Source organism: Molossus molossus, unplaced genomic scaffold (genome assembly GCF_014108415.1).
Source record: "Molossus molossus isolate mMolMol1 unplaced genomic scaffold, mMolMol1.p scaffold_m16_p_6, whole genome shotgun sequence".
Taxonomy (NCBI): Eukaryota; Metazoa; Chordata; class Mammalia; order Chiroptera; family Molossidae; genus Molossus; species Molossus molossus.
In genome coordinates this window covers 24,381,243-24,400,587 of record NW_023425399.1, presented here as the reverse complement: position 1 = coordinate 24,400,587, position 19,345 = coordinate 24,381,243, and the positions used below count along the sequence as shown (strand labels likewise).

The 19,345-nt window shown below is 52.9% G+C and overlaps 1 protein-coding gene across 1 annotated transcript; it reads left to right on the top strand.

Annotated features, from left to right (window-relative positions):
* Nucleotides 1–1,105: 1,105 nt before the first annotated feature.
* SCRT2 (scratch family transcriptional repressor 2) lies at nucleotides 1,106–12,896 on the top strand. The gene is made up of 2 exons (XM_036246007.1): nucleotides 1,106–1,238; nucleotides 12,106–12,896. Exons 1-2 carry the CDS (start codon nucleotides 1,106–1,108, stop codon nucleotides 12,894–12,896), a joined length of 924 nt encoding a protein of 307 aa, XP_036101900.1.
* Nucleotides 12,897–19,345: the final 6,449 nt, after the last annotated feature.

Here is a 19,345-nt window from a genome sequence, read left to right as displayed (position 1 = left end):
CCTCTTGCAGTGCCCGCCTGAGCTAGGCACCAGAACAGGACCGGCTGAGTGGGGCGGGCATCGCTTAGAGGACTTGCTCCCCCCACCAGTCTGGAAGAAGAAAGTTGAACCCCAAACCCAATAGGGGGCTTCAATGAGAAGCTGAGCTGGGGTGGGGGGACGACTTCCTTTAGTTAAAGCTGAGTGTCCACATTGGCCACTTCAGAAATGGGGGCAAAGGAGAGGACCGGAGGCAGGAGGGTCGCTGCTGGCGAGCTCACACTCTTTTCTTTGCACCCCTTCCCTGTGTCCCCATGTGCTTGAACCCCACCTGCTCAGAACCACTCTCCTTCCTCTCCCCTCCGCTTCTCCCTCTATCGTGCACTTTTCCTTTCTTTGCTTCGCTGCGGGGCTTTCTTTTTGTGTATCTGGATCTCTCTTTGCCTCCTGTGGGTGTGTGAGTGTATGTTGCTACTTCTCTCCATCTCTGTCTTTCTTCTGTTTTTCTTGTGTCTTTTTGTCCTTATCTTGGTCCCTCTGTTTCTATTTCTACCTCTTTCAGTGTGTGTGACTCTTTTCTCTGAATGTCTCTTTCTGTCTTTCTCTGTATCTCCTCTCTCTCCTCTCCCCCCCCCCACATACTCCTCTTTCTCTTCTCTGTCTCTCTCTATCTCCGCGCCTTTCTCGCCCTCACTTTCTCCCCTCCTGCCTGCCCACTGCTCCCTGCGCCTGGCCTGCCCCCACCACCGCCGGTTCAGGGGAACGTGTGCGGAGCGATTGTCCTGGGGGACATTTGATGGATTAGAGCGCTGAACAGTTCCATTGCTAGGGGACCACCTGATCTCCTCCAGCTTGCGTCCCATATAAAGCCGGCAGCCGGAGTGCTGAGCACAGCTCCAGCGATCGCCTGTCTGCGCGCCGCCGCCGCCAAGCCCGAGCGGGAGCCCGAGCCCAACCCGGGGCCGCCGCCACTGGGGCCGGCTCCGCGCTGCTGCCGGCCCGCCCGCCCGCTGGGAGCTGTCCAGTGCTGAAACCCTGAGCAGACAGCCAATCGCGCCCGGCTGGCCGCCTCCCCCCACCGGGCCACCACGCAAGTGCCCCCGCCGAGCCCCCCGCCAGTCGCACCATGCCGCGCTCCTTCCTGGTAAAGAAGATCAAAGGGGACGGCTTCCAGTGCAGCGGGGTGCCGGCCCCCACTTACCACCCCTTGGAGACCGCCTACGTGCTGCCTGGTGCCCGGGGGCCGCCCGGGGACAACGGTGAGTGGGACCGGCAGGGGGTAGCGGGGAGGGGGTTCGGGCCCTCCACTACTCGGGCTAGGAGGAGGGGTGCGCGCGGCGGGGAACCCCGAGAGGAGACTTCCCTGGCGGTGAGCGCCTCCCGGGCTTCCTGAGGGCCGGGCGGGCGGGGCAGGAGCTAGGTCCGTACAAAGGGAAAGTCGCGGGGTCGGCCCATCCCGAAGCCACGCGTCAGACCGGACTTTGAAAGTTGTGGCCCTAGAACAGGGCTAGAGTGAAGGGTGATGAGAGAAATGAGAAAAAGGGGCGCCTATGAAGGGCTAATTCCGGGGGGGGGGGACTAATGCACAAGGCAGGCTGAGGGTCCCCTCTCCCTGGTTGAGTGAAGGAAACTGGCTGCCTGAGTGTGCTCCCCTCCGGGAAGGTAAGCGAATCTGGACTACCAGTCTCTGGGGAGATGCTGTTGGCTCCCTGGGGGTAGCTGGGGGCGCCCTCATTCCCTTCAAACCTGCTGCCCCTGGCGATGCCAGACAAGTGTTCTCAGCCCCCCTCTCTCAGCAACTCTTTTGTTACCCTCAGCCACATGCCTGCCAAAGGCTGGGCCTGTCCTGGGGACTATGAAGAAGAGGGGGTTTCTAGGAGGGGTTCCCCCAAAGTGGCTCCTGGCCCCCTGGCCTGCACTCCCTCCCCACTCAGGCTTCTCACCCCCCTCCAGAACCAGCCCTGCTGCTCCTTGTATGTCCCCCACCCCAAACACGCTCCACCTCTTTTCAGAGCAAGTTCCTGCAGGGACAAGGGTTTGGGGAACAAGTGAGGTCATTCAGGCCCAGAAAGAGGTGATCTCTGGAGGGCTGCTTCTGTAGACCCCCATCCCCAGTCAAGGGGATCACAAAACTGGTCTCTTATGATGGCTCCCACCAGGGCAGGTGTCTGAAGAAGAGGCATCCCTTTGGCAATAAGAAATCTGACATCACATGTGCCATCAGCTTTGGGGTGTGTGTGTGTGTGTGTGTGTGTGAGAGAGAGAGAGAGAGAGAGTGAGAGAGAGAGAGAGAGAGAGAAGAAAGGGCTGAGGATAAGGGGGAAGCTGGTCTGGCAAAGGCAGGAGCCCAGAAGGGTGGGAGCTCCTGCTTTGGGGATTTCCAAACACTTCACCCACATTCCATCACTCTGCCAAGCCAGGTAACAAGAGGGCTCTGGGCAAAGGGCTCTGTGACCTCATCAAGGTCAAAGAAATTAGGGAGTGATCAGGAATACAGCTATAGTCCTTCAGCCCCTGGCTTCACCCAGATTGCCAAGAGAACCAACCCCCTTTCTTGTTGTCCACATGCCCCTTATTCTACTGTCTTCTTTTATTGACCCCAGGGCCTCCTGGGGTCCAGGACAGAAGCCCAGGGACATGGCTGGGCTTGGCTGAGAGCTGCAGGACAGAGGGTGGACCTGGGGCCATGCCAGGGCTGGGAAGTGTGTCTGCTGGGGGCTGGGTAGAAACTGAAATGCCTGCAAGACTGCAAGGTGGATCCCTTGGGGGACTGACAAAAGCCCTGGGCTCCCACTCCTTGAGGCGCCCTTGATTCTGTCCCCAGGCCAGCTGAGGAAACCCGAAGAAGTCCAGAGAATTTTCATGCACAGCCAAAACTGCAGGCTGTTCCTCAGGAGGGAGGCAGGAGTGCCTTGCCTTGAATTCAGTCCAAAAAAGCTTTAAAAGGAACCCCTGAGTGAATGGTGGGGAGCAGGGTCAGGGCAAAGCCATCAGCAGAGGTGTTCCTGTGGAGATTCTACCAGGTTTGACATCTTAGAACCACCTCCGTCTATGGTCTTTTCCCCAAAGGGCTGCAGAACAGCTCCTTGGCCTCTAGGGAATCCCAAAACTGTCCTGATAACCTGCTACCTGGCCTGGAACTCTGGGAGGCCAGGGGTCTAGATCTCAGATGGCTGTGTGACCTTGGGCAAGTGCCTTCCCTTCTCTGGTCCCCCCTCTCCCCAGCAGTAAAAGAGTTTGGATAGCCTGAACTAAGTATCCTTCCAACTTGGACAAGCTCAGCTTCTATGAAGGTCAAGTGTGATGTGGGAGGTACTGGAAATGTCTGGACAAGGGTCTGACAGCATGCAGGGAGCCATTGTCAGGGTTTCTGTAGGGCTCTATTTCCCATTTGTATCCTGGTTGAAGGTGGCAGTTTCTGAGACACGGCATTTTTCTTGGCTTCAGTCTTTGCAGGCTGCCCCATGGTGAAGACAAGCACCCTGGCTTGGCTGCCTTGGCAGTATCGGTAGCAGACAGTTAGTGCCAGAGACCAGGGGGTGACCCTTCAAGCTGGATATGACCAGGAAACACAGGGTCTGCTTTATCCTGTTTTCAGGGGCCTCTCACATCCCTGGGGTGTGGCCAGACTGGGCAGTTAGGGTTCCCTCACTCCACGGTTGATAGGGGTGCTAGGGGTCCTTAGAGAGCCTGCCAGCTCCTAGTGGTCCGTTGTCTCCGCTCTGCCGGAAATAACCTTGCTGAGCATTTGAGGGAAGTGTGAAAAATTGCTGAGCTGACGTTTTTCTCTCCCAGCGTGTGTAAGTGTGCTGGGTAAACAAGGAGAAAGAGAGGAGGGGGGAGGTGAGGAGAGTGAAGGAGGAAAGGGGGGAGGGAGGGAGAGAGAAGGGAAGGAGGGGGAGGGCCTGGGGCTGGAGATAGTTCCAGTTATTAGAAAGATCCTCTTACAAGCCATTCTTGCAGCAAGGGCTGCAGGGTCAGGAAGAGGATGGTGGGAGGGGAATGGGGGGTGGTAAGGATGGGGCCTATGAATGTGGAGGTCAAGGGAACCACAGGCTCCTAACTGATGAAGATGCAAGACCCCAAATCTAAGAGGGGTACCCCCAGCTCAGGGAATTCTGTAGGAGTCCTACACACACACACACACACACACACACACACACACAGACACACACCAGCAATGCTCTTTGCCTCCCTACCCCATTTCTTTTCAGCTTCCATAGGTGCAGCAGGTGTCTGGTCTCCAGGCTTCCCCCAAACTACCGAACCCATAAATAGGGGAGGGCCAGCCCCCAAATGGGGAAAATTCCAGGTTCCTCTGGAGAGCTCCCCTAAGAAGGAAGACCAGGTCTAATTTCACCATCCTCTCCGATACAACGCCTCTTTTCTCCTGCTCCTCTGTTTTCTGCCTCCTTGGAGCCTTCCCTTCCCTCCTCTCCCCTGAGTGATTCTGAGTGCAGATTCATGCTGTGGGTGAGATGCCAATTCACATCCTCCTAACCCTCTCAGAACCTCACCCTCCAACTCCACCAAGCCCACCCCTTCACAGGCCCGGGCTCCTCTCCTGGGGGATGCTGGGGACTCTCGCTATCCCAGAGAAGACTGCTGCCTATCCCTGTGCAATAGCAGTGGTCTCCGTGGACCCCAGCTAAGTGTCTGCCTTCCTCATGCCTTAACTCTGGACTCCAGCTGGGCCCCAGGTGCCCCTTCCTCTGTACCCCATCTGGGTCCTGCCCCCCCCCCCCGAGTGCATCTGACCCAGGCAGATGAGGGATCAATGCCAATCCAATAACGCAGTTGTCTGCCCTCCACAGCTACATTAAGCCTCCCATGCTAGCAGGCTGAGGAAGCACTCCTACTTCTGCCCATGGGCTTATCTAGTTGACCACATTACACCAGTGCCCGCTTCCTCTCACTCCCTCTGATGGCGCCGGGGAGTCGCTCCAGGCCAGGCCTGGAAGCCTGGCTGAAAGGCCCCCAATACATCCACCCCACACCTCTCAGAAAGTCCATCTGGGGAGCAGGGATACAAAAGGGCCACTCCCGCCCTGGCTGGTTTTGCTCAGCGGTTAGAGTGTCGACCTGCAGACCAGAGAGTCCTGGTTCAGTTCCTGCTAAGGGCACGTATCTTGGTTGTAGTTTGTCCCTGCCCCGTTTGGGGTCCTGTGGGTGGCAACCACTCGATGTGTCTCTCTCACATCGATGATTCTCTTTCTCTCTTCCTCCCTCTCTCCCTCCTGCTCTATCTGAAGATAAATGCAAAAATGTCCTCGGGTAAGGATAAAAAACAAAAACAAAAAAAACAGAAGGGCCACCCCAATCCCTTGGCAGAGGGAGCCCAGAGAAGGTTGGGGAGGTGTCCAATGACACAGAGCAGACTCCTCTGGGTCTTCCTTAACCACGAATTCCCTGGGCATCTTGGTCTTGGTTCAGGTCCAAGATCCAGATTAGAGACACATCAGAGGTCCAGGTCTAAGTCTAGGTCCAATGCCCAGTCCAATGTTCAAGTCCAGATCTGATGTCCAGGTCTGATGTCCATATCCAATCTTAGGACTAGAACTAGGACCGAGGTCTAGGTCCAAGGTCAATGTCTGAGGTTATAAGTCCAGTCCAAGATTCAGAACAAATCCATGTCCAAGTTCAAGTTTCAACATCCAGTATCAGGTCTAGGTCAGTGTTCAGAGTCCAGAGTAAAAATTCAGGTCCAATTTTTAGTCCAAGGTCATGTCCAAGACCATTCTCAAGGCTGGCTAGGTTCAAGTCTTAGACCCATCCTTAGCTTTCTTTGTAACTTTGGACTAATCTTCCCTACCCCAGTCTCAGTTTCCCCCTTATGAAACCAAGCAGTTGAACTTGATCTCTTTGAGCTATGACTTTCCAGAGATCCAGAAATCTGATATTCTTAAGAATTGGTCAGTGGGAGTGTGGAATAACAGGGCCCACATGAGATATAGAATCTGGGACCCATGGTCCCCCCTGAAAGCCTAAGGTTACAAGGGATACATGAGGGGCCCGAGCTGAGCCTCCACTCTTTGAACAGTCTCAGTCTGTGGTTCCTGAGAGAAGGCAATAGAGTACATCAAGTCCCTATGTCGGCAGAGCAATTTATATATCTCAAAGACTCCCCACGCACGCACATGCAAACACACACATACACATGGCAAAAGGCAATGAGCATGCAGGAGTATTAGCTCTGACCTACAGGGCCAGGGAGGGCCCATGGCTTGCCCGAGGTCACAAGGGCATAAATGATGGACCCTGGTTGAAGCTTCATCCTCATTCTAAGGGCCCCCATAGGCTAAAGACCTCGGGGGGGGCATGGTGAGACACTGCTGAGAGAGAGCCCCCAGAACTCCTGGCCTCCTTCCGAGCTGTGGTCTCCCCTTTGGGCAGGAAGGTGGAATGGGCTCTCTGATCATACCCTTCTGGGACAGAGAGAGGGTAAGGCGGGAGGCCTGGAGACAGGGCACACATTGTGCAAGACACCTGGTCTGCAGAAGGAGGCCCAGAAATGGCCTGTTGGACATTCCCTAAAGGAGCAGGAGGCTGCTCCACCAACCAGGGATGGGCAATTCAAGACCCTCAGCCACCCATTCCTATCTCCAGACCCCTTGAAAAATCTTTCCTATTGATTCCTGCAGAGCCTTGGACCTCCCTGTAGGCCACAGGAACTGGGTCACAGTCAGGGAAAAAAAAAACACACACAGAATATGGGGGATTTCAGGAGGTGGGGAAGGTGGGGAGGGGCCCTGGAACCATCTAGACACCTCCTGGGTCTGGGTCAGCGGTCATGAGCACCACGCCCTACAGCCCTGGTCTTGTTAGGCCAGACCTCACTCTGTCTCTTCTCATCTGGATTCAGGGACCCCTCCCCAGTGGACAGGTATACCAGCTGCCAGGCCCTTGGAGGAGATGGGTGTCATTTCTGGTCCAGTGCCCAGGGAACCACTAACAAAGATGCTATAATAAGGGGAGGGGGAGGTACCAGCCCCTTTGCCCAGCTCTGTGAGCAGACAGGAGAAACTATTTTTATCCCACTTTGCTGCTGACAGACCTGGCTTTCTGCTCAGCTGGCTGGAGCTGATTCTCGAGGCCCGAGGCCCTGGCACAGCAAGAAGCAGCTCTAAATATACCCAGGCAGCAGCCCCTCCAGCCCCCACCTCCAAGCAAGGCTGGGCCCTCCTCAGAAAAGTGGGCCACCTGGGAAGCTAACCCACCACCCTGCCCATCTCAAGACAGGCAAGTGGGATTGGGGCTGGAAATTCCCTGAAGGAAATTTGGGACCCCGGGAATCTAGGAGCCTGGGGCAAGGAGCTCTGAACTGGGAGGCAGGAGGCCAGCCTCATTCTGACTTGAATTTGCTTTGTGACCTGAGGTGGGCCAGGGCCCCTCTTTCGGCTTGTTTCTGTAGAAATAGGGCACCAAAAGAAGTGACCATCATGTTCCCTAAGACTAATTAAAGCACTGAGTAGGGTGCCCATACACAGTAAGTGCTCAATACGTGTTAGTCATTATTTTTATTAATGATTATTATTTACAAAAATGTACAAGGGGCTGCAGCATTTTCTAGAACAATGGCTTCTCCCTACCCCCAACAACCCATCATACCATCAGACAGGGGCCAACTGGTGGACATTATTTGGAGAGATCCACCACCCCTGCTCCCCACTAGTAGAAAATCTCTCCTCCCCCAGCAGGTCTCCATGCCCACTCAGGTGTTTTGGGAAAAACACAGGCTTTGAAGGGTTTCAGCCCTAACATCTCCCCTGGTAACCTTGGGCAAATCCTCACCCCTCTCTGGGCCTCCGGGTTTATTAGTGCAGTGCCCAGCACACAATGCCTGGGAGGGCTCAGTGGGAGCTGGAGCGGCAGCATCCTGGCAGTACTTACCAGAGATTCCCCCATCCTCACCTCAGCAGTCAGACAGCTGGATGAGACAGTGGCTGCAGAGGGTCTAGCACCTTAATTCTCATAAAATTCCCTTCCCAGAACTCCTTTAGATGTAGGATTTTTGAAAATGGACTCTGGACCTCCAATCTGAACTATGAAGATTCTTAGGCAGGGATAACCAGAAGTCATTCTCGGGTGACATGTACATGACATCTCCACATCACCAAAGTGTTTCTGAGCCTTCTCCATCACCCCACATGGCAGGGGTGGCTCTAGTTCCTAACCCTCAAACGTGGAAATTCGAGCCCAGAGAGACTACATGACATGCGTGAGGTCATAAATCCAGGGTATGAGTACAAGGGCCAGGATGAAAGTTAGGTCTCTTCTCTCTGGGTCCCTGCTCCCCTATGCCTCTAGGGGGGCTCAAACAAGAGAGCCCTGTCTCTCCCTGTCAGCTGAAGGACAGCCAGCTCAGCCTCCTATAGTCACCTATGGGACAGAGGAAGGCACCCCAAACCCATCCGGATTCCATGTACAGAGTTAGAGTATGGCTCATAGTATCCTAAAGAATTCTCCAGGGTTGAGGCCCAGACAGGTGTGGTGCTTTGCCAAAGGCCATACAATGACCCTGGGCATGTTACTTAACTACCTTGTACCTAAGACATCCATGTGTGTCTCCTACTCTCTGGCAGATTGGTAGGATATCACCAGGAAATTGAGGGACAATAATAACAATAACAGCTTGAGAAGCTATTGTGTGCCAGGCATTGACTAAGGGCTTTACATGCACTAATTCATCCAATTCTATTATGAATTTCCTTATACAGATGTGGCATAAAAAGGTTAAATAAGTTGCCAAAGATCGCGTAGCTAGGGAGAGGTCTGTGAATCTGAGAAGAATGAGATGGAGATGGTGGAGGGTAAGGGACAGGACAATGGGCATCACTGACGGATCTATTTAGCACGATGCAAAAGGAGTCTTTAGAGCATCCTAGTTAACCTTCATCCTTACAGACCAAATTCAGAGAGATTAAACAACCTAGCCAAGGTCACAAAGCAAGTTAGAACCACCTCCTCCTAACATCTGTTCCCCCTAGCCAAACTCCACAGCTTCTGGGTGTCAGGTCCAGCCCCACAAATTCCTGTCCCAAAGGTAATTCTGCATCTGTCCTTAAGCATGTAAGCAATCTTTGTTGGAGGTACCCCTATTTCTATATAAAGGGCCTCCCAGCCACAGAAGGTGCTGCAGTGCTTCACGCCGCCACCAGAGGGCGCTGCAGACGGAAAGCCCAGTTTGGGTGAGGTCTGCCTGATTTCATTTAACTCCCACTACCCACCAGAAGTTTTTCTCCCCAGAACATGGAGTAGAAATTACACATCTTGAGTGAAGAAACAGAGAGCAGAAGCAAGATATGTCCAGGCAAATACCAAGAAAACTGCAGCACAGAAACCCCTCTAGGGAGATTGTTATTATTACTTAACAATAATGGCCAACATGTATTGTGGGTTTACAATGTGCCAGGCACTGAGTTGGAATCCTGACTCTAAGTTACTAACTGTGTGATTCTTAACTATCTCGTGCCTGTTTCTTCATCTGTAAGATGGCAGCAAACTTAGAGTCATAAGGGTAGAATGCATTCATGTGTGCAAGGCCATTAAAATAGTGTTTGACATATAAGTACTCTAGGAGTACTGGTTATTACTCACTTCTCAGTTACCATTTACTTGTGGCTTTCTTACTACAACTGTATGAATTAGATGCTTTTATTATCCCTCATTGTACAGCTAGGAAAACTGATGCACAGAGAGCTCAAATAGTTTATCCAAGATCACACAGCTGGGAATAGAAAAGCTAGAACTCAACCCAGGCAGCTTGGCACTAAAGTGTGCACTTAACCAATATGCCATCCTTCTTTAATAAGAGAACATGCAATGCACTGGTCACATGACCAGCAAACCCCTCCAGATTGTAGTCTATCCCCATATCCAAAGAAAGAAACTGAGACACAGAAAGATGCATGACTTGATGAAGGTCACCCAGCTAGAATCTGTGTAGGGAATCAAGTCATCCCCAAACCAGGCAGACAGAACAGCCTCTAACAGACCCTGCTGGGCTATCCTGGCAAATCTTTATCACCCATTCCACAAATACTGAGTGCCCACTATCTTGGACCCTAATTATAAGAAGTGAACAATCCAGCCACAGCCCCTTCCTCAGGGACCTCCCATTGTATGAAAAATGGGAGCAGTGTAGTGAGTTCCAACCTTGCTCCATTCCTTGAGCAAGTACCATTACCACTCTGTACCTCAGCTTCCTTATCTGTAATATAAGAATTTTTGTGATGATTCAATGAGGTAGGTAATGAAAGGGAAGCATTTAGCCCAGAGCCTGGCACACAGTAAGTGCTTAATAAATATAAGCCATTATTATTACCATCAGTAATTACAATGGGAAGAAATACTAAAGAAGAAAGAGGGGGTCTGGGAGTGCCCCATAGGTGTTTAACTCAATCTGAAATAATGTTCCCTGAACATTTGGGGACTTGAGTACCAGGCCTGAATCCTGGAGTGGGAGGTGGGTGAATCTCCAGACTGAAGGCATACAAGGGGGGAGAAGTGGGGTGCTGAGAGACTGTGCAAACCTCCCCCAATTAAGAACCTGCTACCACCACAGTCCTGCCTTCATCTGACCACAGAGCCTCTCCCTACTGAGTCCTCCACCCCCACAATTCCCAATCACATTTGTGTGTAGAGGGTCTTGTGCAAGCAGCTGAAGGGATGGAGGAAAAAATAAGGACACATACTCTCTTCGGGGTTGGCAGACAGCCTGCACAGATTTCACCCTATGACTATCCTAAATGCCAGATGAGAGGCAAAGGGGGCCTAAACTCCATTGTTCTCTGGAATCAAAGGACAATGGAAACACTTGGTAATTTAGTACCAGGTTGATAAATTTGTGTATGTCTGCCAGAAACTCTCCTGGGAGCCCAGGCCCCACCAGGGTCCTCGAGGAGAGTACTAAGATCATGCTAGGCCCTGGGAGGCAGAGACAAATTGGGGTGGCCCATGCCCTTGGGAAACCCCTGTGGAATCCCCTGCAAGAGCCCCAACCTGCACACTCACCAATCACTCAAACCCAACACGGATAGGATTTCTGGTTCAACTCTAGAGAAGAGGAAGTAGGAGGCAGAGCTGAATTCTCACAGGGGGACATCAGAAGGTGTCCAGTGGAGCAAAGTAGGCTCCAGAGCAAATACAAGGGAAGCCCTCTTCCTGGAGCACCTAGCACATGCCACACACTTGACCTCTTAAATCCTCCAGCAACCCTGGGATGGGGAGGGGGGGGCTAACAGAATTGTGATTCATTCATGCAACATCTATTCATTGCGTACCTCTTTTGAGCCAGGCACAGGCTAGGAACGCAGATCCAGTCCTAGGAAGCTCACAGTTGGGGGAGGGGGGAACCGCGGGCGCGCACACACACAAATAATCTTAAGTGAAATCACTTTTTCAAGCAAGTAAAATGCGTAATTATAATAGCTAACATTTATATAGAAATTACTGTGTGCTCCCTTTCCCTCTCAATTCCCTTACATGTAAAATGGGGATTATAATAGTGCCTACGTTGTAGGGTCTGTGACGGTTAAATGAGTTAACATGGGTGAAGCATCGAGGCAGAACCTGGTGCACAGTAAGAGCTTAATACACAGTTCTATTCATCATTTTACTCAGTACTTCCAAAACTCTGGGAAGGAGTGTCCAATTATAAGCTCCATTTTGTAGAGTACTAAAGAAACTCAGAGAAGTTACAGGACTAGAATGGCAGAATAATGTCAGAATAGGGAAAGTATGTGCTTTGGCGTCAGACTAGCAAGGTTTGAATCTTGGTTCCATCATTTAGCAGTGGTGAGCTTAGACTCTATGTGCCTCAGTTTCTCTATCTGTAAAGTGGGAGTAATAAAAATAAGACCTTTACTGTGTGGTTGTAAGCACTTAAAAAGCGAATGCAAACAAAGCCAGTAGAAGGGATGCAGGGGATGTGCTCCATGAGGGTGGGGATTATTTTTACTGCGACCCATGCAAAAAGGATTTGTACCCATGCAGCCTGACACCAAGAGCAAAGATGCCTGACAGAACCACTGTCTTACCAGCAGAGCAGCCTGGGGAGTGACTTGCCCCAAGGGCGAAGCCCTCTTCGGCGCCTCACTTTCCTCCCGCTACCTTCTCGCCCTCCAGGTTATGCCCCGCACTGCCTCCCCCCCACCAGCTACGATGCGGACCAGAAGCCGGGCCTGGAGCTGGCGCCTGCCGAGCCTCCGTACCCGCCGGCGGCGCCGGAAGAGTACAGTGACCCCGAGAGCCCGCAGTCCAGCCTGTCGGCGCGCTACTTTCGCGGGGAGGCGGCCGTAACCGACAGCTACTCCATGGACGCCTTCTTCATCTCGGACGGGCGCTCCAGGCGGCGGCGGGGCGTGGGCGGCGGGGACGCAGGGGGCGCGGGGGACACCGCGAGCGCCGGGGGGCGCGCGGGGCGGGTAGGGGCGCCGGCGGGCGGCGGGCACCGGCACGCGTGCGCCGAGTGCGGCAAGACGTACGCCACGTCCTCGAACCTGAGCCGCCACAAGCAGACGCACCGCAGTCTGGACAGCCAGCAGGCGCGCAAGTGCCCGACGTGCGGCAAGGCGTACGTGTCCATGCCCGCGTTGGCCATGCACGTGCTCACGCACAACCTGCGCCACAAGTGCGGCGTGTGCGGCAAGGCCTTCTCCCGGCCCTGGCTACTGCAGGGCCACATGCGCTCGCACACAGGCGAGAAGCCGTTCGGCTGCGCGCACTGCGGCAAGGCCTTCGCCGACCGCTCCAACCTGCGCGCGCACATGCAGACGCACTCGGCCTTCAAGCACTACCGCTGCCGGCAGTGCGACAAGAGCTTCGCGCTCAAGTCCTACCTCCACAAGCACTGCGAGGCCGCCTGTGTCAAGGGAGCCGAGCCGCCCCCGCCGCCCCAAGCCGGCCCCGCCAGCTGAGCCTCCCGCCTCACCCACGCGCCCGGAACTCGCTCTCCACGCGCCCCGGGCCCCCAACCTGCGCCCTCTCCAACGCCCAGCTGCGTTTCCCTGCCCACGACCCTCGTGGGGACCCCCCTCCCAGCCCGGAACTTATCTCTCCAGCCCCAAACACACAACTCACTCGGCGCTGTCTTCCCAGCGCCCCTGACCTACATTGTCCTTTCGGAGTCCCAAGACTCGGACTTTGACCCTATCCGCGCCCTCACGGCTCCCAACTCAGGCACCAGGTCCACGCCTCTCCCGGGCCCCAGAGCCGGAATTTTCTCCCACCCAGGCCCTGCACTTTTCCTCTTCTAACGTTCAGATCTTTCCTCCCACTTCTCAGCAGAGTCGCTGTGACCATTCCTCTACTGGAGGCCCCAATCTGAGGCCCAAACCTACCCTTGACTCTCATGCCTGCGGCCTGCCTTCATTTTCCTATCCACACTCTGATGCAGGCTCTGCAGTCCTCAGACCACATTTCAACCCCAGGCCATCCCTCTGGCCTCTCTGTCTCTGCCCTGATCCCCTCCATACCCTGGCCTTATGCCAGTCATTCATGCACCACTACCACCCCCCCACCCTCTTGGATCCCTGGGGGCCTTCTCACCCACTCCCACCCTCTACTCTCTCCAGATCCCCTCATCCCTTTAGCGTCTCTCACCCCTGAGTTATCCAGACATGGAGCAGACTTGAGGGGCAATAAGTAGCCCCTCTCTCACCCCAGGACATCCCTGGGCTTCCAGACTCAAGCTGCCCTCTCCCCAGATTCTCTGAGCACTTTCCCCACCCCTAGGACGGCAGGTACCCCTCCTTATTTGTTGAGGGGAGGTCTGGGGCACCTCACAAATGCCCTTCCCCTGTCTGGCTGGGCCTCTCCAGTAATTTATTTGTGTATTTATTTATTTATTTATTTATCTATTTATTATTCTATTTAATCTCTTGTCCTCACCCAGGGACGATCTGGCTTACCCAGCTGGACTGGGAGGTCAGGGAGCCAGGCAGGGAGTGGGACAGCAAAGGCCATAAAGATCTGTCCCCACCCAGTCTAGAGGAGTGAGGGAGCAGCCCCACCCACATCAGAGCCTGAACTCACTGGGGAAGGGGACAGAAAATGGGAGGATCACCTGCTGACCCTCAACTGGGGGGAGGGGGGAGGTGTCAGGAGGTCCAGTCACGGGGCAGGTCCCCACCCTCCTGAGCCTTCCACTCCCATTCCAGGGACACTGGAGAGAGGAGCCTCCTCATTTGTTTCCTATTTACTCCTCTTCACGAGGGACCCCAGGTTCCAGGGACCGACTGAGCCCCGGACCCCGCTGGGGCCTCCGGCCCGCTTCGCTCCCCGGGAGGAGCGCTCCCTCCCGGCCAAGTCTATGCAACTCTCCCGGGCAGAGGGGCCGGGGCTGCCAGCCGCCCCCCGTTGGCCGCCACTACCTCCCCCGCCACGCTTTGGCATGCCCCGGCGAGGACCGAAGCACACACCTCCATGCTCACGGGCCGGCCCTCTCTGCTTTAAGCACATGCCTCTGCCCCATCGCTAGGCGCCCACCTCGGGAACAGGAGTCCAGGAGTCTCCGACCCTCCCCATCTCCTCCTAGCCACAAAAGAGGGTGGAGACTGGAGGGGACCCTGGAGCAGGGACACTTCTCTTGGGCTTCTGGGCTCCAGGCCCACCCAGGAAGGGAGGGGGCAGGGATGGGGGAGGAGGGAGAGGGGTCGCAGAAGCAATTACGGAGGGTGCTGACCCTGTAAATAGGAACTTCCGACAGCAATAATTTTCCATGCATGCTAAGCCTTTTGGCCATATTTTGTATGAGCGCTTGGCGCTCCCCCTCCCTCCTCCTCCCTGTCTCCTGCCCCAGACCCCCCATGCCTTCCTCACCTCCAGCAGTATTACTTGTAACGCAATTCAGGGATATTAAAGGGACTTTGGCCACTCTCCAGCGCCTCCAGACCTTGTGATTGAGGGGATTGGGGAGGGGGTCAGGAGGGTGCTTCTGAGAGGAAGCTGGATTTTCTCCACTCCATTTACCTCTGTAGCCTGACCAGCCTGTAGCTGCCACCAGGAGTTGCACACATCCAGGAGTCAGTCCCTTGTCATCCACAAGGTCCCAGGCCTCCTCAGTCCTCAAAAATTGGGGTCACAAACTCAAAGGGTTCAAGAACCAGATTAGTAACATAAGTGAATAAAGCAGGGGGATGGTGGAGCCTGTGACTAAGAGGGAAGAATGTGTCTCAGCTTAAACAATTGCAATTCAAATTATACTTCCAAAACAAACTAGGAGCCAGACTTGTCCCTTGACAGCCAGTTTACAACCCCTATATTTTCCCTACCACATGCTTTGCTGCTCTGGCCAGGTTTCTGGTCAGCCCTACTGATCACACAAGCAGCGAGTGCATGCATGCAAAAAAGTTGACTTTGGCCCAAAGTTGTCCAAAATCAGTGAACTGCCCCTAGAGCTCATGAGCTACCTGTCATTAAAAGTGTTCAGGAAGACATTAGGACAACCAATCGATTGTCTGTGCTGTCTTGGTGATCTTTCAAAACACAAATCTGTCCTTGCCTTTCTAAAAACCTCCCTGGGGACCACCAACACCATGCCACTTCATTCCAACCCTGAACACAGACTCATTGAGAGGTGGGGCCTGTGCACTTTCAGGGTTGGATGCTAGGCTGGGGGTGGAGGGGGTGCTGAAGGCTGGAACCCCATCTTCCTTGGAGCTGCCTTTCAGATTTCCCCCTTTTGTAAGCATTGCACTCAACTTTTAGACCCCCATCCTGTCCAGCTTTGGACCCTGCTGCCTGTCCGCCTTTCCCTTCACACACTTCTGGACAGGCAGCTGCATCTTGAGCTGTGTGCCAGGTGTCTCCAGCAAGGACAGCAGTGTGGGAACCCCCACAAAGTTTCCAATAGGATTTTGAGGTGCCCAAGCATCTATTGTCTTCCCCAGCCATCCATACACAGTCCTGTGTGGCTATTAAACACTGCTCCTGATTGGCTATTGCATCAATTACATTTGTTTCCGGTCCAGAGAGCAAAACCCACTCTAGATAAGCATTTTATAAATATCTAATTCCTGTGTTAAATCCCTTTGAAGTGGAAAGTATTTAAAGTATTTAAAGCAGGGAATTGGCTATTAACCAATTGGCTATTGTTGGAAGGGTTGAAGGCCCTCAGCTAGACTGCAGAACATCGCCACAGAACTGGCCTGCCAAGGAAGCTGCTGCCTCTTCCATAACCACAGGGGGGCAGTCAGGAGGCTGCACTACTGAGTTCAAGAACACAGCACCGTAGGGGTGACCCAGGATCAAGAGGTCCCTGCCATGGCCTCTGTAAACGTCTCCCAGCTCCTACTGTCCTGGTGGCTCCACGCTGGAACACTGTTACAGGATCTCCCATCTCCTACTGTCCTGGTGGCTCCACGCTGGAACACTGTTACAGGATCTCCCATCTCCTACTGTCCTGGTGGCTCTACGCTGGAACACTGTTACAGGATCTCCCATCTCCTACTGTCCTGGTGGCTCTACGCTGGAACACTGTTACAGGATCTCCCATCTCCTACTGTCCTGGTGGCTCCACGCTGGAACACTGTTACAGGAAGACTCAGCACCTTCACAACCCTCTTGCCACTAGTAGCAGACAAGGCAATAAGAAAATGGCCCCTGCCCACTTCTGCCATACAAATACCACAGAAGTGCATCTAACTGGTAGAACCTAAATCACTGTCAGTATCCTTGCTGCAAGGAAGTCTGAGAATTGCAGTTTTTAACTCTCCAACACACACTACAGCAGGCACCCTAGACAGAGATGGGAATGGTTGCTGGGTGCCCACTGACTATATCCAGCCCAGCTGTAGGTCAGTCATCCATCCCATCCCTCCTCCCTCCTCCCTCCTCAATTGGCAGCCATGCAATTTTGGGGCTGAACACCAGTTTAAGGGGTGGTCTTGACTGGTTGGAGAGTAATCCCATCCCCTATGATTTGAGAAATGGGTATATGACTCAGTTCTGGCCAATGAGACTTAAGGAGAGGTTCACTGGAAGCTTATGGGAAATTTTGCTTCTTCCCCTCTCTTAAGAGAAAGGAAGCACATAAAATCTCTTTCCCCCCTGAACATAAAAAAGTGTGTCATCTTGTGACCACAAAGAGAACTAGCCTTGGTTGGTAGCATGAAGCCCACCTGGATAGCAGAGCAGAGAAATGGGAAGAGCTCATGTCCCTGATGACATCAGGGAGCCATGGAAAAAGCCACCCTGAAACCCACTCAGTGTGCTGCCCCTGGATTTCATGGCATGTGACATGAGTGTCTATTGTTTAAGTCAGTTGAATCAGGTTGCTGTTACCTGCATCCCAGAGCACCTCAACTGGCATATTTATCCAGTTTGCTTTTCACAATTCTCTGAAAGGACGATTTCCATGATGCAATCCTCTGGTCCTCCTCTTACTGTCTGACTGCTACACCTAGCCTATACCCAAGAAAGAAACCCACTTCCGGTTCCTTCTTTTGTCTAGTTTGTGTTCCTCAAGGTTCTCTCCTAGACTCTCCTCTTCTCACTGTATATGCTCTCATGAAGCAATTTCATTACACTCATGGCTTCAATTTCCACTCACACGCAGACGACTCACAAATTTACATTTTCAATTCCAACCTCCTCTCTGAGCTGCGAATCCATATCTGCCTGCAGGCCCCCTCTACATGGATGTCCCAGAAGCACCAAAGACCAGCCCAGGTCTGAAGGCCCGATTTGGTTCTCCTCCAGGGTTTCCCACCTCCACGAATGGCGCCAGCACCCATCAAGTCTTGCAGCCACAAAACCCAAAAGTCATCTCTCCCACTTGCCCCACTCCTGTCCAATCCATTATCAGGTTCTGTTGATTTTTCCTCTCTAAATTCTCAGTCTCCAGCCTAGTCCATATGTACCATCATCTCTTACCTGGGCAACTGGACCAGCCTTCTCACTAGTCTCCCTGGGTCCATTTTGCCTCCCCTACCTCCCTTCCTCTCTCCACAGCAGCCACAGGGACCTTTTAAAAATGCAGATCTGATCAAGTTACTCCCATCCCTCTTCTCTGCTTAAAACAATTCCATTACTTCCCACTGTGTGTGGGGAAAAATAGAACTTGCTTAGGGTGACTTTCGAAGCCCTACCTGATCTGTTTTTGTTTTTTATCCTCATCCAAGGACATTTTTGCATTTAGCTTCAGATAGAGCAGGAGGGAGACAGAGAGGAAGAGAGAGAGAGAAACATCAATGTGAAAGAGACACATAGAGTGGTTGCCACCCACACAACCCCAACCAGGCTGGGGACAAACTGCAACCGAGGTACTTGCCCTTAGCAGGAACCAAACCTGGGACTTTCTGATCCGCGGGCCGATGCCCTAACTACTGAGCCAAACCGGCCAGGGCCCTGATCTGTTTTTTTCCAACACTCCAGCTGAATCTTCAACTAGTGCTCTTTGCTCTTTGAGTTCCTACTGCCTCTTTTCAGCAATTGTGCTCCCTCCTGCCACAGGGCTTCTGCCTAAGCTGTCCTCTCTACCAGTAACATATTCCATCTGCCCTGCCATCACCACCACCCTTCACTAGTTAATGCCTTTTCATCTTTCATCTCCCAGCTGCGTGATCATTTCCTCAAGGAACACATGCTATTTGTTCCCAGTACTTACTATCAGTGAACACTTTTCCCTTAATCAGTGTGATTATTTGGTCCCCTCTAACTCCCCTACTACACTACAAGCTTCATGAAGCAGAAACTACCTTTCACTCATTATTAACTCCCCAGGTCTAGCACAGTGCCCAGCCAATATCAGATGACCAACTATGATGACTTATGCTTTTTATTTAAAAAGTTTCTGTCCTGCCCTGACCAGTTTGACTTAGCGGTTAGAGCATCGGCCCATGGACCAAAGAGTCTCGGGTTTGATTCCAGTCAAGGGCACATACCTCAGTTGCAGTTTGGTCCCTGGCCCTGGTCAGAGTCATGCGGGAGGCAATCAATTGATGTGTCTCTCTCACATCGGTGTTTCTCTCTCTCTCTCTCTCTCTCTCTCTCTCTCTCTCTCTCTCTCCCCCCCTCATTCCCACTCTATCTGAAAATAAATGGAAAAATATCCTCGGGTGAGAATTTAAAAACAAAATTTTTAAAATAAATAAATAAAATAAAGTTTCTGTCCCTTATGGCCATTGCTGATTTGTTCAGATGTGGTCATCTGACTAGAACTTGGAAATTTTCTGTCTCCCTCTCTCCAAGTCATAAGAATTGTAACTTGAGAGCTGTGGCTCAGATTGATAGCTACTTATCAATCTCCCTTCCCTTCTTTCTTAGTAAAACAACTCCAATTTTGGCTGAGCATATAGCTTCATTAAATGAAGATACATATCCCAGCTGCCCCTGCAGCCAGGGATGGCTATGTTACCACCAAATT